Source organism: Lacerta agilis, chromosome 16 (assembly GCF_009819535.1).
Source record: "Lacerta agilis isolate rLacAgi1 chromosome 16, rLacAgi1.pri, whole genome shotgun sequence".
NCBI classification, from domain to species: domain Eukaryota; kingdom Metazoa; phylum Chordata; class Lepidosauria; order Squamata; family Lacertidae; genus Lacerta; species Lacerta agilis.
Window position 1 is genome coordinate 21,159,604 of NC_046327.1, and position 27,984 is coordinate 21,187,587.

A 27,984-nucleotide genomic window follows, 5' to 3' on the forward strand; every position below is an offset into this window, starting at 1 on the left:
CCGTGGAAATTATAACACCAGGAAACAGGCTGGGAAGTACTTTTTGATGACAGAACCCTAAACAGAGGACTCGTTTGACAGCCGGCTTCTTTCTTAAACAACAGCAGGTCCTTTGTGCAAGTGATAGGGTAGAAACATTGCAAAATGCTGTGACTTGGCATAGGAAGTTTTCATTATTTATCTATAAAACGTATGAGTCCCTTGTAAAGAAAAGTACGGTAGAGCTCAAGGTGATTTGCAGCCGGTGCTATTTTTCTAGGAAAAGAGGTGCTGGAGCTCACCAAGAACTTCTCCCTTGTTCTCTTAGAATGGCACCCACTTGAGAGGTGCCGGAGCTAAGCTCTGATGAGGTCCAGCTGAAAAAAAAAGCCCTGTGTGTACCCAAAAAAGGAACACCGTATTAAATTCTAGTTTAAAATGCTTTCTTGATATTTCCAAAGCCAGAGGAAATGTAGTAACTCCAATGCAAGTAAGTCCAAAAGAACTTAGATGGGGTAGGGGGAGAGAGAAAGAAAGAAAGACCTCAGGGGTGCATGGGAATCTGTTCATTAGGGGCTGGCATGAATGAAGAGACTCTGGCTCAGTTGTGCCTGAAAAACGTATTTTGAAAGGAGCAGCTTATGCATTATTTAACAAGCTTATGGACCTGAAGTTACTTAGATGTTTAAAGCCTGATAGAATAGCTAGATTTTCACCAGGAGGATAACCTGGCAAGCCTCCCTGGAGAAGACATGAAGCAGTTATTGGCACCACAAATAAGAGTCCTATCTCAGGAGCCCATAAACTGACATCATAAAGAGCTGTATGCAGAACAGGGTCTCCCAGATGTTCTTTGGCTAGAGGGAGGTTCCTGTGGGAGATGTTCTCAAAGATACTCTTCAGCTAAGGCCGTTTCTGAAACAGAGTACATGATTGCAGCATACATTTTCTTCTTGCACAGCATTATTAAGTAACTTTGCACAAGGATATAGACATTGGTAGAACATTTTACATTGCTATGGGTATAAATTTTCTGGATTTGCAGAAGTCTGCGTTACTTCATATGCACCTGCAAGGAAGCCAACACTTGGCGATAGATAGTTTTTAAGTCATCTGCTTAAAGCTGGGTGGGGGGTGGGGGTGGTTAATGCTGCTTTAATGGGTAAACGTTTATTTATTTCTGGCTAAATACTTGTTGAGAGAAGCTTGAAGTCATGACTGCAGCGAAATATGGCTGTGATCCTCCAGCACTCTCTTTCCAGTGCCGAAGAAAATGCTTTAGTATCTGCGTAATACTGTTGGGTTTTTTATGTTGCAGGATGTGCAAGAGTTCTTATTTGAAATTAATAAACAGGGCTGGGGAAATGAAACATTGCCATCTGATGACTTTGAAGCCATTTTCATATTTGTGTTTATAAGGATGCTTAGACCTTCCAGATTACCTGCAGTAGCCTAAGTAAGAATCCCTTGTGCTCAGAGATGGGAAGCTTTTGTAAATAAAGAGTTTAGGTCACTCTCCACACACTTCCTGTTGATTTGTCATATACAGCTAACAAGATATGTTTGGGCAGGTAGGCTAGTAATTTTTGTGAACTGACTTTAAAGGTTGAAGAAACTACTATTTGGAACATCTTCATTTTTTAAAAAAACAAACAGAGGTTAAGTTGCCTTAATATTCTTGACGTGTGCCCTTTTCGCTTTTGTTTTTGTTAAAGGTACGAACGCTATTTGTCAGTGGCCTGCCTCTGGACATCAAGCCCCGGGAACTCTATTTGTTGTTCAGACCATTCAAGGTACCCTGCTATTGAACTTATTTACGTAAATACTTGTGGTTCGTTTACTGTTTGTTATAAATGGTAAATCAGTGCAGTGATATGTAATTGCCTATTCCGGAGTAGCAGACAGAAATTCAGACGATGCCCCTCAGTATCTGGATTTTGGAAAACGTTGGGATGCAGTCTGTCATGATATCTTATTTCAGATAAAAACTTGGCTGCAATGACTTTCCCATGAAGTGAAAGTTGGCCAAGAGCCCATGAATAGAGTAATTATAAATAGCATACTGGTGTGATCAGGGTTTAAAGTTGTGAATGCTAACCTCTAACGATGATAGGGATTTGGAGTAAGGATTCGTAAGAAGGCTGAGCAGCATGTAATAATATGAACACACTTAATGTATGCTTCCTGCAAGCATACATGTATATTCCTAGTTGCTCCTTGGAAGTCCCCCAGCTCCCAGTTCAGGCAACAGTTCAGAATTCCTGCAGCCCAGCCTGGTTTATTTTCTGCTGCAGTGCTGGTTTCTCTTAGGAAATAAACCCCATCTTCCAGTCTTCAATAGGAGTATAGCGTCTAGATCAAGGGAAGTAATAGTACCACTGTATTCCGCTCTGGTCAGACCTCACCTGGAATACTGTGTCCAGTTCTGGGCACCACAGTTCAAGAAGGATAGTGACAAGCTGGAACGTGTCCATAGGAGGGCAACCAAAATGTTCAAAGGCCTGGAAACGATGCCTTATGAGGAACGGCTTAGGGAGCTGGGTATGTTTAGCTTGGAGAAGAGAAGGTTAAGGGGTGATATGATAGTCATGTTCAAATATATAAAAGGATGTCATATAGAGGAGGGAGAAAGGTTGTTTTCTGCTGCTCCAGAGAAGCGGACACGGGGCAATGGATTCAAACTACAAGAAAGAAGATTCCACCTAAACATTAGGAAGAACTTCCTGACAGTAAGAGCTGTTCGACAGTGGAATTTGCTGCCAAGGAGTGTGGTGGAGTCTCCTTCTTTGGAGGTCTTTAAGCGGACAGCCATCTGTCAGGAATGCTTTGATGGTGTTTCCTGCTTGGCAGGGGGTTGGACTGGATGGCCCTTGTGGTCTCTTCCAACTCTATGATTCTAAGTTTTAGCTACTAGATGTAAAAATGTCCCAACTCCAGACTTCCTTAGTACACGTAAGTGTCTTGGCATTATGCATGTAGCAAACTGAATCTGGCTAGCTAATGATGAAGTACCTTGACTACCTTCATAATCCTGCTTCTGCTAGAGGAAGAGAAATAGAAATGTCCCCCTTTCATACTTCCCAGCACGTGGCGTGTCTTGGGGTACGACTACTTTTCTGTTTCCCTCTGTCTCAAAGGCAAGATGTGCACGTGTCCCATTTTCAGACCCTTACAGAATTGGACTATAGATTCACTAAATTTGAGTTTCTGGGTCTTACAGACATAACTGTAATGATTTTAACATCCCATAAGTATTATTTTTGCTTCCAGGGAGCACCGCAAATGTCCCATCACTGCAGAGTTTGCATGCAAGGATAGCACTGATTCCTGCTGCTTTAAGAAAACCACTAGTGGCTTTGTGACATATTACTCTTATCCCCACCCTTCTGCCAGACCTGTTTGCATGCCTAAGAAGCACGCCTCACATTTAGAAGAGGGGGGAAGCCTGTCATGCTCAACAGGAAGTGAGCAGGTCAAGAATGATTTTGAGCAGGAACTACCATAACTAGTGTCTGAAATGGAAAACGGAGAGGCAGCATGGGATTTTTGGAAGCAGAGACAGAGGGAAAGGCATCCCAAGGGCAAGAGAGGAAGTAGAGCCCCATGAGAAGAACAAAGCCACCTGGATAGGGAAACTGGGACAGGAAGTTGCCTCACCTTTCTCAGCTTCTGCCCATCCTCATGGTTACTTCCCTCTCTCTCCCTCTCTCCCTCCCTCCCCCCCCCCCTCTCTCACACACACACTGGTGTGCATCTCACTAGTTGCTTAACATTTGCATCATTAAAACAAAATAAAAAATAAAAAAAATCCTTCCAGTAGCACCTAGAGACCAACTACCGGTAAGTTTGTTCTTGGTATGAGCTTTCGTGTGCATGCACACTTCTTCAGATACACTGAAACAGAAGTTTGGAAGGATTTTTTTTTAATTTTTAAATTTTTTTTGAATATGGCAGACCAACACGGCTACCTACCTGTAACTGGATTTGCATCATTAGCTTTCCTAGTAAAGCTGTTTGAAGATTCTCTTCCACGTGCATTCCCTTTGACCTGCTTTTGCAAATTATCGGCTATGTTCCTTTTATTGCTAGCAGAGCAGGGATATAAATTTTCCTCATCTTTTACATTAAATCCTCTGGCAACCGTATTTGATTGGGCACAGTGGACACCCTGTTCCCTTAGACCTGGGGTAGCTAATCTTTTTTGGCCTTCTCTCTACCTCTTACACCCACAGTTCCAGTTACAGGTAGGTAGCTGTGTTGGTCTGCCATAGTAAAAAAAAATTTTTTTCCCTTCCAGTAGCACCTTAGAGACCAACTACGTTTGTTCTTGGTATGAGCTTTTGTGTGAAGAAGTGTACAGTGGTGCCCCGCAAGACGAAATTAATTCGTTCTGCGAGTGCTGTCGTATAGCGAATTTTTCGTCTTGCGAAGCACCAACGGGGGAATAGCGGTTTGACGGGGGAAAAAATCGTGGAAATTTTTCGTCTTGCGAGGCAAGCCCATAGAAAAATTCGTCTTGCGAGACAGCCTTTCGCTAGCGAATGCCTTTCGTCTAGCGAGTTTTTCGTCTAGCGAGGCATTTGTCTAGCGAGGTACCACTGTATCTGAAGAAGTGTGCATGCACACGAAAGCTCATACCAAGAACAAACTTGGTTGGTCTCTAAGGTGCTACTGGAAGGAATTTTTTATTTTGTTCTTACACCCACAACGTACAAACCCCTATTTGATCACCCCTGTTTAATACCATCCCAGAATCTGTATCACCCTTTATTTACATCTGTATTTATTTACACTAGACTTGAATGTTGATTCTCTTTTAAGGAGTTTTAAAAAATAATAATCAAAGAACTTCTCTAAACATCCAGTGTAGTCATATAGTAAGCCTGAATTTAAGAATGCAGATATGTTACGTTTGAATATTCCACCAACTGCGTGTATGTTTATGTGTCTATATTTTTAAACCACCCTCCTTGCACATGTGATGTTGGGGCAAAGAGTTCTAGGTTCTCGTCTTCTGCCTTGTGTGTAGATTTGCCATATTCATTTGTTCCCTGAGGCATCTGGTTGGTCACTGTGTTTATATGAGAAGGGGGGCATTCAGATGTGTGATGATCCCAGTTGCAGTGGAAAAGCTTGTACCCAGGCAACAAAACCACAGCCATACTGAAGTACTAATGTAAAATTCTGGATATTCTAATAATTCACAGTTTGGATGGATTTTACAATGCTAACCTTCACATGTTTACTCAGAAGGAAGCCCTACTGTGCTCAGAATCAATCAATCATTTTATTTGCATGCTCCCTTTCAAAGTTAAAACCATGCTTAAGGCAGCGTACGACATAAAAAGTTACATAACTACAAACATAACCAAAGTAGTCATAAACAATAAAACATCAAAAAGTACACAACCAAATTGAACAATTTCCACTTAACTTGTAACAAGATCTACAAATAAAGATACAAAAATTAATATCAATAACAGCAAAAAAAAAACTCCAAATAGACCCCAAAGAGTCTGTTCAGCAGCCTCAGCTTTTGTAGCTGGAGTCAGTCTGGGTCCTGCCCTCCCAGGCCAGGTGAAAAAATGCCTGCAAGGCAAGGAGCAGGTCTCCCAGGACTTACAGCCAAGACGATCTCTCAAAAGGGCTTACTTCTAAAGAAGTGTGCAAAAGGTTTCAGGCTTGCTATTTTTGTTTAATGCTTCTCTCTCAAACAAGAACAGTAGGCAACATGTATTTCCAGCAAGAATAAGTACCCTTTAACCATGCTGTTAAACCCACCCAGAGCCGTCTCGTCATAGGGGCTGGGTGGCGCGGTGCGCCAGGGCGCCGGGCCCCCCAGGGGCGTCCCCGCGAGCCCGCCGGCATACTGGGCACCCCCTCCCCAACCCACCCCCGCCCCAACGGGTGGGCTGGCGGGCGCTCGCGTGCCGGCGGGCGAGCTGCAAACCGGCCGCCCTCTGGAGCCCCAGCTGGAGCGCTGGGAAGGGCGCGCAAAGCCCCGCGCTGCTCCAGCACCACGCCCCTCATCCCCCGCTTGCCCACCCCCCTCCCAAGGGGCAGCCAGCGCGGGAGGGAGGCGGGCGGAGAGGCGGCACGCCGGGGGCGCCAAGGGATGGTCGCGCCATGGCGGCCGATCCCTTTAAGACGGCCCTGAACCCACCTTTAGAAGTTGGGATGGAGGAGAGTTCAGCTCCTACTGTTAATAAGACTTACGTCTTGGAGACAAACGAAATACCTTGCATCTTTCCCACAAACCTTCCTTTTAAAGTTTGCTGTTTCTAAGTATAGCCAAATAACAAGTCACTCAGGGGAAAATGTACTGTATCCTGTTTTTATATATTCACATTTATTTATCTAGCATTGATCTTAAATTTTATCTTGGCCAGACTGTAATTTTTATTTCTCCCTGCAGGGTTATGAAGGCTCTCTTATTAAACTCACATCTAAGCAGGTAAGCCTAATACACAGTGAAATCGTTAACATAAATGTCAGCAGTGTAGGGTTAACGTGAGAAATTCTAAACTAAGGAGATGGTATGAAATTTTGGCACAGAGTTTCAAACAGCAGAAATCTCCCGATTGTATTCAGTCTAGATTCACCTTGGCTGTCTTGTGGGCTATTAAACATTATTTGGGTTTATGTGGAGTTCAGCAAAGATTTCCAAAAGCACCATACAGTAAAGTTATAGAACTGCCAACAGGTTAAAAATAATAAAGTATCTGCCTTTTAACCGAAGGAAAACCAAGCCTTAATGTGTTCATTTCCTTTTAACACAAAATAGCCATAAAAAACAAGCAATTATACCTTGTACTTCCAAGCTCACCACTTAAAACTGACAATCACCAATGTTCTGTTTGATTAATCTTTTAATTCAGTGGATTACAGTAGCTGCAGCAGTATGTAACTTTTTTTATCACTGAAGTGTGAATGTTCCTATCCCTGGGTTCTTTATCCACCCTTCAACAACAATTCTTCACCCCAAACTTTGATTTTCTCATTTCTTCCAGCCTGTGGGCTTCGTTAGTTTCGACAGTCGCTCAGAAGCAGAGGCTGCTAAGAATGCTTTGAATGTGAGTATTGGTGCCATATGAAAAGCTTCTGGGTTGTGTTACAGCAGAGCTGCAGTAGGAGCAGAACAATGTGGTGAAACCTCTACTGGCCATGTAGCACTTGAGACTGCAGATGGGGATCCTTAAATGCTCATTCATATGATAAACTCTCAGAGCATAGGAAGTTAAGGGGGGGGGAGCACGAGGCAAAGCCGTGCAGAGTATTGTTACAAAGCAGTTCCCAACATAATAAAATGGCACCACGTTTTAAAACTGGAATCGTCCAAAATTAACAGCAGCAGCAACTATAGTGCAGGCAATCGTGAAACCCAGAGCAAACTTAACCCAAGACCTTCAAATACTGGGAGGACAGGGATGTGTTTTAATTAGGAGATGGAAGCCCATCAAGGATGTGGACATCTGTACCACAGAGGAATGGTTGTTAAAATGATTGGACTTAGCTGAGATGGCAGAGTTGGCTGTAGCTGGCAAATTGTCTATACTGTAGCTGGAAATAAGACAACCCTTGCCATTGATGTCACCTGGGCTTTCAGTGACACCCTGACTACATACCTGCTCTTTCAGGGAGAGCGCTGCTCCATCAAGGACAGGCTGAGTGCCCGGTTCCCATAACTGATAACCACCCACCAACAGGAGCAAAGCTGTCTTAGTGCTGAAACCAGGCCTTAATCGGAATGCCAAAAACAGGAGGGAGTGTGTGTTTTTACTTTCACCTGTGTGGATGGAGAGAAATAGAAGATTGCATTAGTATTTCCACTTAATAGCTTAATCCCAGTGAGAGGGGTTTTGCAAGAAAGTAAAAAGTTTCCTGAATTTTGTGCTACCATCCTCTATCCGTCATAGTGACGGGCATTTTCCTATTACTAGTCGTGGATTATACAGGGCAGAAAATAGCCCTTCTATGCTAGGGTTGAGGAGCAGGAATATTACGCTATTGTGTGATTTTTCTAAATGCCTTAGTCTTCCTTCAGGTGGCATTAGGTGGAGCAGATGTTCCCTTTTGTGTTCTGCCAGTGAGATTGCTCAGATATTGTTGAGTGCAAACAAAGTTCAGCCAAGTTTAATGTACCTTTAAAACATGTTGGAAAGACAGGGTTTTTTTTAAAAAAAAGTTCTCTGTGCAGGAGAGTGGATTAGAACAGGACTAACATATCTTAAGAACCCAATTTGTTATATCTGTATTGAGAAGTTATCTCTCTTTATAGGAGTTTTGACTTGGATATCTTAATGCTCACACCTTAAGTACAGAATTCTAATAAACAATTTTGGGGTTCTGTTTGCCAGTCCATATGCAAAATGCTAAAGCATACCTCTAACGCTGGTGGCAGTGCTTCCCCCCCCCCTAGAAAAATAGGTGCTGGTATTCACCATGAAGTTATCACAGTAAGTGTCACACTTTTTAACAACAACAACAAGAAAAAGAAAAAGATTCACCCTTGAATACCCTCTGAAAAAAAAAACCCACTACTTGGAGGTATTTTGCCTGAAATTTACAGTCTTTTGACTGAACATGCAGTCCTGTAGAGTGAATTCCCCACCCGAGCAAGCAGGCAGGGATATGTCGATCTTGCCTTCAGATGGCTCTGAATTAGTCTGTCGGTGTCTGTCTGCAGGTTTGCATAACTAAAGTTGCATGCCTCGTGCATTGAACAGAAACAAATAGCGTGCAAAAGTAACACTGCATACGTCATGCAAACTAAGCAAGCTTCCATGCATTTCCTTTTATTTTACGTAATTCTACCTCTGCTACTCATGGAATAGTTGCAAACCATTCTGCAAGGCAGAAAAACCCCCAGCCCATCTCTATTGCAAGTGTGCTATAGCGGTTAAGAGTGTTGGACTAGGACCTGGGTCTTAGACATGGGTTCAGTTTCCTGCTCAGCCATGAAGTTCACTAGGTGACCTTGGGCTGTCACCTTCTCTTAGCCTAACCCACCTCACAGGGTTTTGTGAGGATAAAATGTGACAGGAGAGAGCCTTGTTTTCTTTAGTACAGCTAACTCCCTCTGATGCCTGCTCTGCATGTCTGTCTCTCTGCAGCCTCTCTGGCCCTTCGTCCAATGCACTCTTTCCTCTGTCTCTCTTTTCTACCTCACCTCCACCCAGGCTGACACTCAGGCTATTCATGATGACGACCAGGGCTTTTTTTCAGCTGGAACTCACAGGAACTCTGTTCCGGAACCTCTCAGGTGGCGCCATTGCCATTATAAAAGAACAAGGGAGGCGTACTGGCACCTCTTTTTCTGGAAAAATAGCAGTGGTGAGGAATCACCAACGCAAGTTTACTACTAGCTTGCCCATGCTCTTGAGTTTGATAGAGGAGCCCTTCTCGGCGTCCCAACGGTAGTGGAGCCTCAGTTGATGGAGACTAGACAAAGCTGTGCTTTTGTTCTAGAAAAAAGGTGCTGGTACTGTGTATCCTTGAGTACCCCCAGAAAAAAAGCATTGAGAGAATGGAACTTGCTCTGTGTCCACACCTAAATTGTGGAACTCTGCTTGGTGAGGTTTGTTAGACTTGTTTAGGCTAGCTTTTTTCTGATAGATCAGATTATTATTTGTTGCTTTTGTTTAACTGATGTACCTGTCTCTGTCTTAAGCATATTATATTGTTTTATTTGTTGTTGTTGTTGTTGTTGTTTAGTCGTTTAGTCGTGTACGACTCTTCGTGACCCCATGGACCAGAGCACGCCAGGCACTCCTGTCTTCCACTACCTCCCGCAGTTTGATCAGACTCATGTTGGTAGCTTCGAGAACACTGTCCAACCATCTCGTCCTCTGTCGTCCCCTTCTCCTTGTGCCCTGCATCTTTCCCAACACCAGGGTCTTTTCCAGGGAGTCTTCTCTTCTCATGAGGTGGCCAAAGTATTGGCACCTCAACTTCAGGATCTGTCCTTCCAGTGAGCACTCAGGGCTGATTTCCTTCAGAATGGATAGGTTTGATCTTCTTGCAGTCCACGGGACTCTCAAGAGCTGAATATAATTGTTGTTAGTTGCCTTGAGTAGTGCCACGAGCCCTGAGATTATAAGGAAAGCCTGCTGGATCAGGCCAGTGGCCCCGTTTAGTCCAGCAACCAGGGGCCGGCCAGATGCCCTTGGGGGAATTGCCCAAATGCAGCAGCACTCTCCCCTCCTGTGGTCTCTTGCAACTGGTGGAGGAATAGAATATAGCAGGCATGTCCAACAGGTAGATCGTGATCTACTGGTAGATCACTGGACGTCTATGGTAGATCACCGGTAGATCAGTGGCTGCCCACAAAGAAGCTAAAAAAACTTTGGCTCCCCTAAAAAAAGCTCAACATCTTTGCCCTGCACCCCTAAAATGACCTGAACCACAGGGCCTTCCTTCCTAAAAAAAAAAAGCTCAATGTCACTTTCCTCTTCCCAAAATAAACTCAACAACTTTTACATGAACCCCCCCCCCCCAAAAGCAGGTAGATCACTGCCAGTTTTTAACTCTGTGAGTAGATCACAGTCTCTTGGAAGTTGGCCACCCCTGGAATATAGCCATTGGGGTATGTAGCCATTGTTGGCCCTGTCCTTCATGAACTTGTATAATCCTCCTTTAAGCCTTCCAAGTTGGTGGCCATCACTGCCTCCCGTGAGGGCAAAGGACTAGGGAGGATGGGATGCCAATGCTAGTATGAATAAATACATTCAGTAGAAGATGGGGAATGTATTTGCTACAGTGACTGACTTCAGACCCATTGATTTTAGTAAATCTTATACATGACTAAGCTTTCTGTGGCTCAGGGTCACTGAATGAGAAGCGCAAATGGCTTTAGGTTTGTGAAACTGCTCCGAGCCATTCTTTCGAATGTTCCTGCGTAGGCTACCTTGTAGGAATTTTGCCTGATAATGGAGTTGAAACAATGCAGCTCATTGATCTTGTCAGCATCAGGTTATGGATGAATGCAGACAGATATCTCAAATATAGCTGCCCTGTGCTGAGGGGAAAAACCCATCCATGCTGGATGTGTCAGATGTGAAGATAATCACTTGGTGTCGTTGCTGTCAAGTGATGACAACTCACATGTGAGTTCTCTCTACACATTGGCAGTCCTTTAAGTTGTACCCAGTACTCAGGAAAGCAGTAATAAAGAAGTGTGTCTCCAAGCATATGGGGAGTGAGTTTCCCTCAAAACTGATCACCCCTAGCAACACCTTGGAACTGGGGAGAAGCATTTCTGAAGAGTAGAATGCCTTAGCTCCGACACTGATTTTGGTTTGCTTTAAAGTACTGCTTCTCTGTCTTGTGTGGGGTGGGGGTGGGGGGAGTTAGCTGCCGGAAAATATGGTGACGTTCTGTGTGTACAGAGTTAACCTCATTATTGATGACCCTCAAGTGCAAAAATATCTTGAGTGCAGGGAACAATTTTTCAGACTGGGATAAAAAGCATGCAGCAAGTACTCTTGTTCCCTAGTCTGTTTTTCTGCCTTCATTTTTTATGTACAATGTCTTCTTGGCTCTGCTAATCTCCGGGGATAACAGCGAAGCAGAGCAGGATACAGACTGCCTTATATGGTGCTGATACTAAAGATGTTTTAGGAATGTGACTTGCTCTAAAGCCTATGGCCCCAGTTTTTGCTGCCAAACAAATTAGGTCATTTAAACTTCTGAGGTTTTAAAAGGACGTTGGAACTTTAATTTGGAACAAGAAACTGATGTTTTTTTTGTTGAATGGCTCAGACTCCCAGGGAGTTTAGGTTTGTAATTTTTTTCAGGCTACTTGACTCTTACTTGCTGGTTACTGGGTGCAATGTTTTTTTTTCTGGTTTAAAGTGAACCGGGAAACTTTAAGGCCTGCTAAAGATCATATACGTATTTCAGTTTGCATTAAAATAATACTGGTCCTAGAATACAATATACGTGAGCCTCACAGCTTCACTGGGCATGAACAATGCGTCTCGAGGTAAGGTGAAGTTGTGCTGTGAAAAGTTAATTTTCCATCACAGTTGGCTCAGGCATTTTTGTCCATGACTGAAGGCCAAATCAAGAAGTACCGTAACAACACTTTTCCTTGCATTGTACCATTTTACGCTGTTATGTATGAATGCTTCCTTGTGGTGATGGTGAGCTCTCTAGAAAATCAGCACAACTCTCTGGGCTGATAGCCACTGGATTGAAAGGTGAGACAGTGACGCCCACTACACCAGCCTGGTTTGGGATCTATTGCCCCTGGACTCCTCCCTCCCAGACCTCCATAAGTGACCATTCCATGTGTTAATGTAATTTGATTGTACTTGCTGCCATCTTCTTTCTGTGGCATCTGTCACCTTGAACCTTTTCAGAAGCAGGACCCAGGATCCTCCTTAAACAGAGCACCACTTTTTAATCCCAAACTGCCACATGGGACACATTTCAAGCCCACATCTATGAGCTTTAAAGCTGAAATAAAATCGATTCGATTCAAGCCCACGTTTCTGTTGTAAACGTTGTCTGGAACTCTGTCTGCAGGAGAGGAAGTGGCTGTGGGGAGGCAGTTCCAGGGGGAAAGTGATGTCGCCTTCTCTCGTCTGTAATTTCTGCCCTCCTGATGTTGCTTTTCAATACTTTTAAAGGCTGAAGCTGATGTTAATCTGTACTGTAGAATTAATTTAGCTAGTGCATCTCATTCTTCATTTTAATGCATAACCTGCTGCACAGCTGTAACTGGGGGGGGGAGCTAGCAGGTTTTTTTTTTGCCCTGGGTGAGGTCTCCAGGGGGGCTCCATTGAGGCTCCCAGCCTATGCCTGTTTGTACTCAAATGTGCTTGGGTGGGTGGGTGCCAAACTGGGTCTTTGACCCAGGTGAAATAATGCCTAGTTTTGCCCCTGCCTGCTGAATGCCAAGAGAGAGTTGAGCAATATGTTGCTGGATTTTGCCTCATTATAGCTAATTAGAGGGTTCCAACAGAGTAGTTGTTTTAATGGGTGATGGATTATTGGGTTTTAGACCCAACGTCAAATCTCGTTTAGCAGTACACATGCAAAGAGGAGCTCTGTCTTTTGACTTACACATCCCATGGTCCTCACATCCATTGTCTGCTAGTAGGCAGCCATAATCCCAGACATGAGTCACTGTTTGTCCATACAGCCCCAGCATTGCTTACTCCTGACTGAGAGCATCTATCTGTGGTAGAGGTCTTGGAGATGCCCGGGAATGGACCTGCAAACTTGGCATGCAAAGCATTGCTTTACCATGGAGATATAGCTCTTCCCTATGTTGCCCTCCTTGGCACAATATTTTGGAAGCATCTCTTGCAGGGGCAATCAGCTCTGCAAATCTCTTATTGTAGGGCTAGTTCTCTCTCTCGTGGGTAAACCTGTATCTGACTGCAAGTGGGGAAATCACGATTGAATTCTGTACGCTATAAAAAAAAATGCCTTTGGTGGGAGTTGGCTGTGGGGTTGTATTTTAAATCACACTAAACGTCTGCCTCACTGTTGTAGCTATGATTTATTCATCAGGGACCCTTCACCATCCATTACTACAATGGGCAGATTGGATTTAGAGGTTTCCAGAATCTGGGGTACAGATACATGGGATTTCCATACTGAGCTTGGGTGGCTGAACTGTTCCTGCCTCTTTTCCTCCGTTCATTGTAATGGAACACCAAAGCTCACAGCTGCTTGTTTTTCCACAACCTTAATGGACTCTTTAATTTTTGTCTGTAGCTTATTTCAAGAATTTGCAAGCCCAGCTGACATAATTGTGTGTGCTTTTAATTAAAAATGAGAGTGAAGACGTCAAGCTTTATTTATTGCCTCGTCCCACAAGTTTTTCCTCTCAATATTTAATTTCCCAGAGTCCGTCTCCCTAAAGATTCACATTTTCATAGGCATTGTTTATCTTCTCCCACTTCTCTTGCTGTTAATTGAATTCATGACATCAGTCTTATCCACCCACGTCAAGTTGCAGCGTTCTGTTGGCAATGTTGTAGTGATGCATAGAAAAATTAGGTCCAAACAGTAGTGTCCTGTTTCTAGGACCAACAAAAATAAAATTTGGAAAGCATAGGGTGTGTCATTTCCTTCTGAGTCTTATGTTTGGGGCAGCCATACAGAGAACAGCTTGCAGCTCTTGATTCCATCCTGGGCGGCACAACATATGGAGGTGAACTTTTTTTTTTTTTGGTCAACACACTAAACAAACTATTAGTCATTTCCAGTTTTAATAAACATTCAGAGCTTAAGATTTTAATTGGACTTGCCATGGAATGTTCACATGAGTCTCCATGCATGTGTGCATATGCAGATGTGCTTTCCATATGGGAAATTGACACTAAAGAACAAGTAAAGAATTTAAGGAGTGGCATCTTAGAACTCAAAAGTGCATTGCTGAAAGACGTTTAACACTTATGTCAATTTCCTAGAACCTAGTTTTGTGAGGTGGACTGCAAATTCCAGGTTACTTAGTGGGAGGAAGCCTTAACAGTTAATGTTTGGCTAGGATTATAAGCATATGAGCTTATAACTCCCTGGTTCAAATCATACTGATCACATTGTTTTTGACACTTGTAGTGCAGACAACTCCGAGGCACTACTGTGCATGTTGGTGGGACATGCACAAGCATGCCCCATTTGGCCCTGCACCCTTCCGTAGCAAAAAATGGCACACGCATCAATGGACATGTGTGCCTTTAACACGCAAAATGGGGAGTTGCCTGTATAGGATAGCAATGCTTATAGGATGTTGGACAGACTTATGAAATAACGTATCTGAATTATTGTTGTCATCCCCCGCTCAGAGTGGCTGGGGAAACTCAGCCAGATGAATGGCGTATAAATATTATCATTATCATTAACCTGTTGAAACCTACTTCCTCAAAAGACTAGAAGTGTCTTTCCCCAATATTTTATTGAAAGGCTCCAGAGGAAAATATTGTACATCTTCATTATGAATCTTTATATATTTTCCTGATTGTTGTTGTTTAGTTGTTTAGTCGTGTCCGATTCTTCGTGACCCCATGGACCAGAGCACGCCAGGCACTCCTGTCTTCCACTGCCTCCCGCACTTTGGTCAAACTCATGTTAGTTGTTTCGAGAACACTGTCCAACCATCCTGTCCTCTGTCGTCCCCGTCTCCTTATGCCCGCCATCTTTCCCAACACCAGGGTCTTTTCCAGGGAGTCTTCTCTTCTCATGAGGTGGCCAAAGTATTGGAGCCCCAGCTTCAGGATCTGTCCTTCCAATGAGCACTCAGGGCTGATTTCCTTCAGAATGGATAGGTTTGATCTTATTGCAGTCCATGGGACTCTCAAGAGTCTCCTCCAGCACCATAATTCAAAAGCATCAATTCTTCGGTGATCAGTCTTCTTTATGGTCCAGCTCTCACTTCCATACATCACTACTGGGAAAACCATAGCTTTAACTATACGGACCTTTGTCGGCAAGGTGATGTCTCTGCTTTTTAAGATGCTGTCTAGGTTTGTCATTGCTTTTCTCCCAAGAAGCAGGCGTCTTTTAATTTCGTGACTGCTGTCACCATCTGTAGTGATCATAGAACCCAAGAAAGTGAAATCTCTCACTGCCTCCATTTCTTCCCCTTCTATTTGCCAGGAGGTGATGGGACCAGTGGCCATGATCTTCGTTTGTTTTTTTATGTTGAGTTTCAGACCATATTTTGCACTGTCCTCTTTCACCCTCATTAAAAGGTTCTTTAATTCCTCCTCACTTTCTGCCATCAAGGTTGTGTCATCTGCATATCTGAGGTTGTTGATATTTCTTCCGGCAATCTTAATTCTGGCTTGGGATTCATCCAGTCCAGCCTTTTGTATGATGAATTCTGCATATAAGTTAAATAAGCAGGGAGACAACATACAGGCTGATGGGTAACATAAATGATTGTCTCTCTGCATTTGTATACCCTTTTAAGACGGGGAGAAAAGTTGGTCTTGATCTCTGATAGGCTAACACGTCTTAATTTCTTCAGCCTTTTTGTAATGGATTTGTTTCCTAGGCCATCTATGCCCGTAAATTTCTCGTGAATCAGTTTGTCACAATCCTCCTTGGAATTCTGGTGGGTTAAACTGAAGAAATGCTGCTTCTTATCATTTTCGCTGGTGAAGATTCTCCTATGGCGCCTTTTAAATGCATTCTCCCACCCTATTCTGCCGTATGCCTATTTAAGGCAGTGGCTTTGGATTTGCATTTCTCAGGAGGATGTTATGCAGACTTGGCATCATGTTTGAGGGTGCCCTGGGCAAAGTGCCCTGATACACACACACACCCCAGTAAAACTTATCAGGTGGTGGGCCAGGAACATTTTGTTCTTTTATATAAAAAGCTTCTTTTACTAGGGCAGACAGCAAAGCGATGTGCTGGCTGAAGCTGCCCACTATTTCCACTTTCCCGGAATACTTCTGGGTCCTGCTATGTCATTCCTGGTGCTGATCTCAGACCTGATGCCATGCTCCTCTTTCTGGATTTTTTTGCTTTGTATGATGCTGCTCCTATTGTATTCTCATGTCGTATGCAGTCTTGTCTATTACTTTTTTTAAAAAAAGGTGTATATTTTATTCAAACATTTTCACAATAACCTTCAAATCAATTGCTGTATTTTTCTGTGTATAAGACTAGGTTCCCCCCTAAAAAAATAATGTCCAAAATTTGGGGGCATCTTATACACGGGAGGCATCTCCCCCCATTTTCTTAAACCGAACTCTCCAAAAATAGGGGGCGTCTAATACATGGGGGCATCTTACAGACAGAAAAATACAGCAATTACCGTATTTTTCGCTCCATAGGGCGCACCGGACCATAGGGCGCACCTCGTTTTTAGAGGAGGAAACAAGAAAAAAAAATATTTTTCTGGTTTTCCTCTTCTACAAGCCCTGTTTTTTTGAGGATCAGCTAAAGGTTTTGCAGGGTTTTTTTGCAAAGGGGGAAAAGCAAAGCTCCTTTTGCAAAGGGGGAAAAGCAAAGAGGAAAAGCCCCATTTTTATGGGGTTCAACTCACATTTCTGCAGCTTCTAAAGGAAAGGGAGCCTTTTCTACAGTTTCCAGACAGATAATCTAATCAGCCAGTCCCATGTCGCTGGGGAAACAAACAACCTCCCTCTGCAGCACATTCAACAATGGAGGTCGGGGCAGAAAGTGAGCCGGGGACTCTTATCTCTCTCCCGATTTCTTGCTGATTAGCTGCTGAGCGGGGTCCTTTCAACACCCCCTTTTCTCTTTGTAAAATAAAAAGCATGATTCTCTTTTGGGCCCTGGGCAATTCGGCTCCAGGGACCACCATTCGCTCCATAAGACGCACAGATATTCCCCCTTACTTTTTAGGAGGGAAAAAGTGCATCTTATGGAGCGAAAAATACGGTATATTGTTTCATAAGCTGACTTCCTTCCCTCCACTCTACATTGTTTTTACTCACACCTTTTCTGCCGCATTATGTCTTTTATCTATTACAAAAGGTTTCTCTATTACAGTTAAGTCTTGTCCGTTACTTTCAGTGCAGCTTGCCCGCCGTGATATTGCTGCAGAAAGAACTAACTCTCGTTCTTTCTCTTTCCGCAAAAAGGGAATCCGCTTTGACCCAGAAATTCCCCAGACGCTCCGGCTAGAGTTCGCCAAGGCCAACACGAAGATGGCCAAGAGCAAATTAGTGGGGACGCCAAACCCAAGCACTCCTGCCACCCCCAACACTTTACCTCAGTTCATTACCAGGGAGCCATGTAAGTATGTGAGCGTGCGTGTGTCTGTGCTTCACCATAAAAGAGCAAGCAGTGGTACGTGCCTTGGATAGGAATGCTCGACTTGTCTGCAAATTCCTATATGACCTTTCCTGATCTCCACCTCCTGGACTAATGTGTGGGTTGAAGCGTAGTAGTTCTTTGGATTTTGCAGTTTTCACCTGTGGCGAAACAGGAAGAGCCTGTGCTGCCCACCTCTGGTATTGGAATCAATTTTGAGTGAGATCTTGCCCAAAATTGGTGCTGATGCTGGCAGCAGGGCAGGTAGGGTACTCTTGGGGACTTCTGTCGCCCGAGGCAGCGGCCTCAGCCTGCCTAACGGCTGTGCTGGCCCTGCACTTCTCTGAATTTTTGGCAAGTTCATCTACAATATTTAGAGGCCATTTTTTAGGGTGCTATGGCAACAGTCTTAGAACATTGGTTGCACCAAGCCGCTATAAAGTGGAGACAGGGGAAATTTCAAGCAAAGCAAAAGGAGCGTGCAGGTGTGTGAGTTTTGAGCCCCTTCTCCCTAAAGAATGCTTCCCCTCCCCTTCTCCTAAGTTGCTTTCCCCCCTAGCCAGACCCGAAGGCTGTAAATCAGGACTCCATAGGGATGATCTGGAAGGTGGAACATATTTGAACTTCCAAAACGCTTTTGATAAAAGTGCCTTGCCATGGGCTCCCGAAGACATTTGGCAGTCATGGAATATGAGAGCAGGTCCACATAAGGCAAGGTCACTGATAATAGGAAGCAGAGGGCAGAATTGTATGTACAGTTGTCTTAGTGGGGGTGGGGGGAATAAGCAGCGAGATCCCCCCCCCCCCAAGCATGTGAACTGGCACTATTTAACTTGTTCATGAATGATCTGGAGTCGGGGCAGCAGTGAAGTTGGCAGATGGACACCAAATTATTGGACACCTGGCAAAGCCTGAGTTTGTCTTAAAATTAGGCGAATGGGTAACCAAATGGCCAATGACAATTTAGTGAAAGTAATAAGTGGTGCATATTGCAAAAAAACAAAACAAAAATAAAGCAGCTTTTCTGTCTGAAACCTATTATTTCTACTTTTCCACTCCAACCGGCAGCAGAATTACATTCAGTGCAGGCCAGCGTCATTTCTGTTTTCCACAAAATGGCCCCAGGAGGATGGCATACTGTTGTTCCCATTGAGCTATTTTGCGGCAAAAGGTTCGGGCTGTTCTGCTGTTTTTCTTTATTTATACATGAGTCATTTCCTGAATATCTTGGGAGCACTCCATCTATTCAGAAACATCTAACTTTCTGGAGGTGGCCCTGATTTGCTGCTGCTCTGATAGGTAGGGGTTGCCAAATATGCTATTAGATAAACTCATGGTGTGTGTCACGTGTGTCATCCCATTTGTGCCTTGGCTTGCTCTTTGCTGGAATACGACTGTTACAACTACGTGACAGACCTGATGCCTTTATTTTTGAGAGCGCAAGGTAATTTTGTATTTTATTTTCTCTATACATTTGCTAGAATCATGAAAAAGTAGCTTGAAAAAGCATAGGAAATGGAACACATTTGGGATTCCCCATTTTGGAAGAGAATTGTCCACTTCATATGACACATTAAACTGTAAAAAGGTAAAGGGACCCCTGACCGTTGGGTCCAGTTGCGGACGACTCTGGGGTTGTGGCGCTCATCTCACTTTAGTGGCTGAGGGAGCCGGCGTACAGCTTCCGGGTCATGTAGCCAGCATGACTAAGCCGCTTCTGGCGAACCAGAGCAGCGCATGGAAACACCGTTTACCTTCCTGCCGGAGCGGTACCTATTTATCTACTTGCACTTTGAGGTGCTTTCGAACTGCTAGGTTGGCAGGAGCAGGGACTGAGCAACGGGAGCTCACCCCATCGCGAGGATTTGAACCGCCAACCTTCTGATCGGCAAGCCCTAGGCTCTGTGGTTTTTACAGCAAACCATGGTTTAAGGTGAACGAGCATTATGTGAACAACCCAAAACAAACTGGTTACTGTTTGTGGTATGTTTCGAGGAAGTAAACTATGAGCCCAGGATTGGACAACACGTCTTCCAGACGGGCTTGTTTCCTGTACTGTGTGGAGCATGCACTGGGAAGCTGCTTGGTTACAGGGGTCAGCAGACTTTTTCAGCAAGGGGCCGGTCCACTGTCCCTCAGACCTTGTAGGGGGCCGGATTATATTTTGAAAAATAATAATAAATGAACGAATTCCTATGCCCCACAAATAACCCAGAGATGCATTTTAAATAAAAGGGCACATTCTACTCATGTAAAAGCATGCTGATTCCTGGACTGTCCGCGAGCCGGATTTAGAAGGCGTTTGGGCCGGATCTGGCCCCCAGGCCTTAGTTTGCCTACCCATGCATTAAACCTTGGTTTGTTTTAGGCTATGGTTTGATGTGATATGCAGATCACTCCTGTATATCTCAAAGATTGAGCAAATGGTCGTCACTGCAACACTTTGGCTCATGTCGTGTATGCTTAGAGGCTTGTTCATTTTTGGCTCCAGAATTGTTCCTGGTTCAATAGAGGTTTGCAGCACATTTTAATACTTCAAGAACCTTTAAAATCAGTCTTACTGGAGACAATGGTAGGATGACGGGGGGAAAAACCACACACACAAACACACACACCCCACTACCAATAATGATTGTCTTCAACTCTCTTTAGAATAGTTGTCAGTCTCCCAGAGTATTCATGTGGTGTGACATTATTACACCGGATGTGCTTATTGCTCATAGAGGGGTGGTTTTGTGGCTGAGCCAATGCAACTTTTCCAGAGTAAGCTTGTTGTTTTGCCTGGCTCAACCCTTTATTCCCCATTATACATTTCACATGTTGGGAAATGGCCCCTGGGATGCCCAACGATGATAGCATTCCATCTGAACACGTGACACTTCATAGTCCCTGACCCCAAGGAGCTTGCAACCGAAATGCCAACAGAGAGGAGAGAACAGGGAGAGGATGAAATGCCAGAGGTGCAAAGGGAGCTGAAGGGTATCTGTGGCTGCAAGTGCCCTTTCTGCAAGTCACAGCAGAGCAGCTTCCGAAAAGAGGGGCCCAGGTTTCATGGCAAAGTCCCTTAGTGTTGCGTTCTTGCTAAACTCCTCCTGGCTCACATATTTCGGGGAAGGTTCGGGAGCTCTTGTGTGTATTTATAGGCTTGTTGCTCTCTGCTCGAGAATGACCACAAGCCTTAGGAATGAATGGCGGAAGGGAACGTTGTTAGCATTAGCTCTTGCCAACTTTTCACTGTTTATCTTGCTTTTAAAACCAACAGGACAAACACTTAATCTCCGCTATAATTAAAGTGCATCCCTGTCAGCTCTACTGGGGCTTTGCTTGAATGTTCTCTGCCATGGTGCTTTGCGGGTGTGGAAAGGTGGAAGAAGAGGATTTCTTTATAAATCTGAGGGAAGTGGAGATGGCTCAAGATGCCTTCAGTGAGATTCCAACCTTCCCTGGTGCATTGCCCACCTCCCCTCATACCTGGGGCTTATTCACCCATCAGCAAGTGCTAAGCTGTGACAGCAAGGAAGCTCAGGGGTACTTGGGCAAAGCAAATCGTGATAGGAGGAGAAGTAACAGGTTGATAGTTGCCACCTCTATCCTCAGGTGACTGCTGTCAAAACAGCTGGGGAGGGGAGCAGTCCTAGCAGAGGATCACATCCTCTTCTTTTGTCCCTGAGTGGGAGCGAGGGGACAGTAAGCCACCCACTTCTCCCTGACTGGTGTGGCACCAGGAGTTGGTTTTAAGGGGCTTTGTTTGGTGGTGGTGGGGGGCAAAAATGGAGAGGGTGAGTTGATGCTGGGCTTGTAACGAAGACCAGTTCAACTGTATTGGAAGAAATGGATCAAGCCACTTCTAGCCTCAGAAATAATAATACAGTAATTATTTATTAAATTTCCATGCCACCCGTCATCCAAAGATCACAGGGCGGTTTATAAAAACACAAAAACACATACCACAATAACAAATGGAAACAATAACATGCACACACCCCAGGCCATAGATGGTTTAATTAAACAAAGGCCTGGGAGAAGAGAAATGTTTTTGCCTGGTGCCTAAAGGTGTATAATGAAGGCACCAGGCGAGCCTCCCTGGGGAGAGCATTCCACGAACGGGGAGCCATTGCAGAAAAGGCCCTTTCTCATGTTGCCGCCCTCCAGACCTCTCATGGAGGAGGCACACATAAATTGTTTTGAAACGAAGCCATTTAAGATTGAGATGCATCTTTCCTCACTATCCACTAGATTAAGAAAAGCGGTAGCTTGTTTACAAGCTCTCTGAGAAGACTGGGAGCTGCACTCATGTACCCCAGCCTTTCATGTGGATTCTGCTGTTATGGAAATGTTTGGTTCTTGGATGTTTCATATACAGAATGGTGAAGTCTAAGCTGGCAACCAGGAAATAGGTTATTTGAGGCCTGGTGGTTGGCTCAATGGATACAGTGGTGCCCCGCTAGACGAAAATAATTCGTTCTGCAAATATTTTCGTCTAGCGGTTTTTTTGTCTAGCGAAGTGGCAATGCAAACCACGGTTTTCGCTAGACGGAAAATTTTTTTTTTCGTCTTGCGAGGCAGCCCCATAGACAAATTCGTCTTGCGGGGTAGCCTTCCACTAGACGAATGCCTTCGTCTAGCGAGTTTTTCATCTAGCGAGGCATTCGTCTAGCGGGGCACCACTGTATTTCAGCTCTGGCATGGTGGTGCTTATGAAAAATTCAAGTTCGGTGCAAGGCATTGTTAGGGAAAAGACTGAAAATAAAAACTGCCTGTATGATAATTGCCATTTTGGTAGAATTGCATTTGAAATGCGTACTTTTCAGGTGACCTATCTCAAAAGGTGACCTGGAAAAGGCACAGGAAACGGCAACCCAAACTGTCAATGGATAATTGCACCTTTCTTTTTGCAAGGCAATGATGGAGCTGAAATTATGAGTAGTTATCCTGGCTGCCCTAAACTCATCAGGGACGGGTGACTAGTGGAGGTAGGGAGAAGCACTGGGTTGGAGGCCTTAATGAGTGGTGGCAAAGGAAGGAGAAGGAACGTGATGGTATTGTAACTTCCATAAGGTACCTGAACCACTGATATGTTGTTGTACGTGGGGTCTTAGGAACTGTTGTGAAAGGGTAGGAGATAACCTTCATTATCTTATAGACTCTTCATTTTGTTCTGTGCAGAATGGCATTCTGTGTGCCCCCTCTCCCTCCCATTCTTAAGATGACTGAATTGTTTTGAATTGGGGAGACAAATGTAGTGGGGTGGCTGAGACTAACCTCTGAATTAGGAAGTCCTTAGTTCAAATCTTGACTATGATTGGCAAGCCAAGAACAACCTTGCCTTCACATTGTGGTTTGAACCAAGCTATAATCCCTGGTTTAGATGTCACGCTTAAACAGGGTACTGTGGCTTGTTGCTTATGCTCACACCAGGGGAAGAGCAAAGTGGGAGCTACTAGGGCAAACAGTTAACGATGGCTTACTATGATGTGTATATAGATCAGGATCCAAAGTGCCACAGCCATAAGAGTTCATTCGCCCAGAATCTGTATTCTTTTTCATCAGAATACTTTTGAGTGGCTCACTTTCCGCCTCTTAACAACAGCCGTAGACTGCTTTGCATTTCTCTCTCCAGCCGACAAAACACCCAGTTTCCTTTTGGAGAATAACCCTGTGCCGTAATGTAAGTTGCAAACTTTTTTTGCACCCTAACTCAGAGCAGAATTTTTGTACCTGCTCTTCTGATTCCATTTCCCAAGGAGAAGGCGGAGGGAGTCGGAGGGACCTCCTTGAGCTTGGCTTTGAAGACGGTTCCTCTTGTGTTTGCCATTTTGTTTCCTGCATTTGCTGTTTTTATAACCATGAACTCTCCTTATTCTTCTCTTGCAGATGAGCTCACAGTGCCTGCACTTTACCCCAGTAGCCCTGAAGTGTGGGCGCCGTACCCTCTCTACCCAGCGGAGTTAGCACCTGCTCTACCTCCGCCTGCTTTCACCTACCCTGCTTCACTGCATGCCCAGGTAATTCATACCAATCAGTCACACCTTCACCCACGTTATACCACCTGATCCTCTCCGGTGCACCCCGTACGACTAACACCTGTCTGGCTAACAGGCACCCCAGAGAGATATTAATGATCACACCTCGATCAAGCTGACGCATTCTCCTTGGGACTACCGGGGACCGACTTAGGGAAAATTGACAGCACCCCACTGCCTGATAGAACCGTGAACACCTCTCTTCTCTCCTCGAGTAATTTCACTTCCGTTCACACGAGGCAGCCAGAAATACCTGCCGGGTCTTTGCACACATATATACCCCCTTGTATATATGGACTCTGCTTCCCAGGCTTGCCTTTGCCACAGTTTTGCTTCAAAGTTCCAAGGCTAAATTGTCTTTAAAACGGATAAGGGGAAGGTGTGCAAGAGCGTGTTTATGTACACGTGTGTTTCTAAAGCCAGAGAAAAGGGGAGGTAGACGGAGCAAAAGTCTTGTCAGAGGACACGCATGTGGCCTCTTAAGTCACGTGGGGGGATTTGCATTGTGAGCAGTCACTTCATACACATTCTGAACTGTAGCAAAATGAAGTTACCGAGTGAAAACATCAACTGTGATGTGCATTGAATTGTTCTTAGTTGTGAGTGAGTCAGAGAAAATCCTGAATTGTTGCTTGGACATGATGCTGGGCTACAGAAGAGCTAATGAACCAGCATTTAACCCAGATAATATGAGATGCTGACAATAGGCCTGTTGAACTGGGAAGGAGCGTTCAGGCTGTTTTTAGGTGAGGGTCACACTCCGGCAGGAAATGCAGGTTTATAGCTTATTCCTTTTGATCCTGCTTTTGCTACTTGATACTCAGAGGTCATTGGCAGCAAGGAGTGGCTTTTTTTTCCAGCCCCACGTTGGCTAGCTGTTCTCTTTTCCAGTGGCTAAAGCAATAAGTCACGGGGTGTTCTTGCAGGCTTGGATATTGCAGTGTGCTGTATGGGGGCAACCTTTTGATAAATGTCTTAAAGTTACAGCCTGCGGCAAATAGGCTCTTGTCCAGGAGTGGAGATTATTACACCCATGAAAGAGCTGCGTTGGTTCTCGGTATGTGGCCCATTTCAGAGTGCCGGTACTGACCTTCTAATGCCTTAAAGAGCCTGGGTCCAGGATATTCAGAGGTTTGCGCAGCCTGCATATCTTAAGACATGATGGGGAAAACATACACATGTGCAAGTGAGATACTGCTTTGTGAACCTAGTAAGTGGAGGCGTGGGCGATGGCAGTGAGATTTAGAGTCTGCCTTGGGAGGCCTGCGCAGCTGACGTTGCCCTTTCCCAGCTTTTAGGAAACATGTTAAGGTCTTCCTGTTTGGGTGGCCCTTTTTGGTTCTCTGGAGTTGGAGGAAGAAGTTGCTTTTGTTTCTCTACAGTTCTGCTTGGCTGGTTTCAGGCTCTGTTGTTGCTGTGTGGTGTTCTGTGTTCATTGAAGTGGTGATTTCATTGCCACTTCAAGAAGCCGACAGGGCTGATTAAGCAGAGTATACATTTTTAAATATATCTCTGTGCCAAGAGCCTTGGATTTTATTGCATGGTTTCACCCAGTCAGAAATCTAGGAAGGAAAACCCCCTTGCCTCTTGGCAAGCTAGTCTTTGTAACATTCTTTTGAGGGATCTTATGTACACTTTGTTAAATTCCCACCTGGTGAATGGCTTTTCAGCTATTGTGGGGCAGCTCATAGCCCCCCTCCCCCCCTTTTTGGCAAATGTTGAAATCAGCCACACATTTGCATACCTGTGGGATAATGTTGAGAAGTAAACATGTTAAGAAGTAAACTGAAAAACCTGAAGAAGTGTGCATGCACACGAAAGCTTATACCCAGAACAAACTTAGTTGGTCTCTAAGGTGCTACTGGACAATTTTTTAATGTATTTCGACTGCATCAGACCAACACAGCTACCTACCTGACTGTGGGATAATGTAACACATGATGCATTAACACAAGGATCAGACATATTTTGGAGTCGGTATATGGGTCAATTGAACATTTGTCTGTAAGGAGATCCATTTTCCTGCCTGTAACTCGGTACCACCTTGGTTCTTGAACGGAATCCATTCTGGAAGTCCGTTCGACTTCCAAAAACATTCGAAAACCAAGGCACGGCTTCTGATTGGCTGCAGGAGCTTCCTGCACTCAATCGGAAGCTGCAGAAGTACAGCATCGAACGTTCAGGTTCCAAAGAACGTTCACAAACCAGATCACTCACTTCTGGGTTTGTGGCATTTGGGAGCCAAAACGTTCAAGTCGCAAGGCGTTCGACAACCAAGGTACGACTGTAGTTTTAAATTTTAGTAGGAGGATGTTAGGACAGTTTAGTGAGGACTGAACACAACATAACCACTAGGTTAGGTTTTGGGGGGGCTGGCAGGGAGCAGGTGTTCACATAGAGATGAAATACGGTTCTAAAACAGAGAACTTTAGGAAACCTCAAGTAAATATCTCATCCCCCAAGTCCAGGCTAGGTGTTGTGTTTATTCCAGCCTCAGGAATTATGATCAAGTCCTGGTGTTTACAGCTTGATGAGAGCTCTATCTTCTTTGGTGCCTGGCTTCATGGACCTTGGCAAATTCTGTGGCCACATGGACCATAGTTAAGATAGCCTGACCTCATTCTGTATGGTGAAGCATGATAATATCAACTGATGCTTCTTCAATCCAGGCCATATCTCTTCTTAAAGTCCATCACTGGTAATCAGCCTGAATGCACCCAGTGCTATATAGCATTGTTGAAACTTAAGTGACCTGACTTGGGAGGCCAGCGCAAGCTGCTCAGTGCTCTTGAAAAGAAGTATGCAGTGTGCATTATTAAAAGTCAGGGATAAAGGTTTGGCCAGGCTAGCTTATGCCAAGGAACCACATGATTGATTGATGGATTGACTGATGTTGCAATGTGCATAATTTCTGGCCATACCTGTAAAGATCACGAGGCGATAATACAACTTTAAATCTTTGAAATGGAATGCCTTCTGGCAGTTTCTTTGTCTCCCATGAATATTGTCTGTAGCTAAACCAGTTCATCCTACATGAGTGCACAAGGGCAGGTCCCTACCCGGATAGTTTACAATCTGTAATTTGTCACGGGGAAACCACAGAGGTAGGGGAGGAAAGTGGAGGCAGGAGTCAACAAGGGGAAGAATGTGTCTTATTCCAGTGACGAAGCCTTGGGCTTAGTTACAGTGGCATGTGGGGACCAGGGGTTTTGTGAAGCTTTCTCTGGAACAGTAGGCCTGAACTAGGGTATTTAGGCAAGGGCTTAAAACTTTGAAGGCACTTGAAGCTATTGCTAACCAGTTGTGTGTGCGTGGTTAAAAAAAGACTCCTACAGCAGTAGTCAAACTTATTTGAAGTTAGGCACCATCATTCTGCTTTGGTTGTTTCTCCTAGAACAGGGGTGGCCATCTCCCAAGAGACTGCAATCTACTCACAGAATTAGAAACTGGCAGTGATCTACCCTCTTTTTCAGGGTTCAGGTCAAAGTTGTTGAGCTTTTTTCTACCAGTAGATCGTGATCGACCTGTTGGATAATCCCTGTGATAGAGCACTACATTTTCTTACCTTAATTGAAAATCTTGTGGAAGACAAGATGTTTGAAAATGTCCCTTTCCTAAAATTTCCCCACTCTGAAGCCTGATTCTCTCTTCTTGGCTAAAAGTAGCAAGCGCCCTTTTTATTTTTTGAGAGGCACTTTCGTTGCTGGAGAGGCAGCCACCTAGGAGGCCATTAGGGTTCTCTGAGTCATCCTTGGCCCACGGTCTGTGGCTAATCCAGTTCATCCTACAAGAGTGCAAAAGGGCAGGTCCCTAACCTGCAATATACACACCAAGATGCAGGTATCTTATTCTTTTCTGGCACATTAGATAGGTCTGGTTCTCATGTCAACTGGCTGGGCTGGAAGTCGCAACGTAGGGCAAGTTTCACAACCCTCATTTTCAGGGATGGCCCCAGCTTTGGGGGTGGGGGGTGGTGTGTATTCTCCACTGCCATTTTCCAGCTGGGTTGTGCTAATGTAATATACAAAACTGAACATGAAGACGGGAGTATGATGGCATTCTGGAGCAAATGAAACCTTTGCCCAAGCCACAGCCTTCCTCCTCTTAAAAGGGAATAAAAGTTACAGCCTGAAAACTTGGGGAAAGAATAAATGAGAATGTAACCAGAGCTTGAGGAAAACAGTTTCTGACATGGAGGGAAAGGGAAATAAGCTTCAAATGGAACACTATCTTTTAT

At 44.4% G+C, this 27,984-nt stretch overlaps 1 protein-coding gene across 4 annotated transcripts in view; it reads left to right on the forward strand.

The window, feature by feature from the left end:
• RBPMS (RNA binding protein, mRNA processing factor) overlaps positions 1 to 27,984 on the forward strand; it is a 78,366-nt gene that overhangs the window by 31,437 nt on the left and 18,945 nt on the right. For 2 of the 4 annotated variants that reach the window (XR_004428003.1, XM_033172799.1), the window contains exons 2-6: positions 1,695 to 1,772; positions 6,395 to 6,433; positions 6,990 to 7,052; positions 17,553 to 17,706; positions 23,599 to 23,729. Coding sequence is in view for 2 of the 4 variants with exons in the window: in XM_033172799.1 (XP_033028690.1) it covers positions 1,695 to 1,772; positions 6,395 to 6,433; positions 6,990 to 7,052; positions 17,553 to 17,706; positions 23,599 to 23,729 (465 nt within the window). In the remaining 2 variants the exon portion in view is untranslated. The remainder of the gene's footprint in view (positions 1 to 1,694; positions 1,773 to 6,394; positions 6,434 to 6,989; positions 7,053 to 17,552; positions 17,707 to 23,598; positions 23,730 to 27,984) is intronic. The other 2 variants (XR_004428004.1, XM_033172800.1) reach the window with 1 other exon arrangement.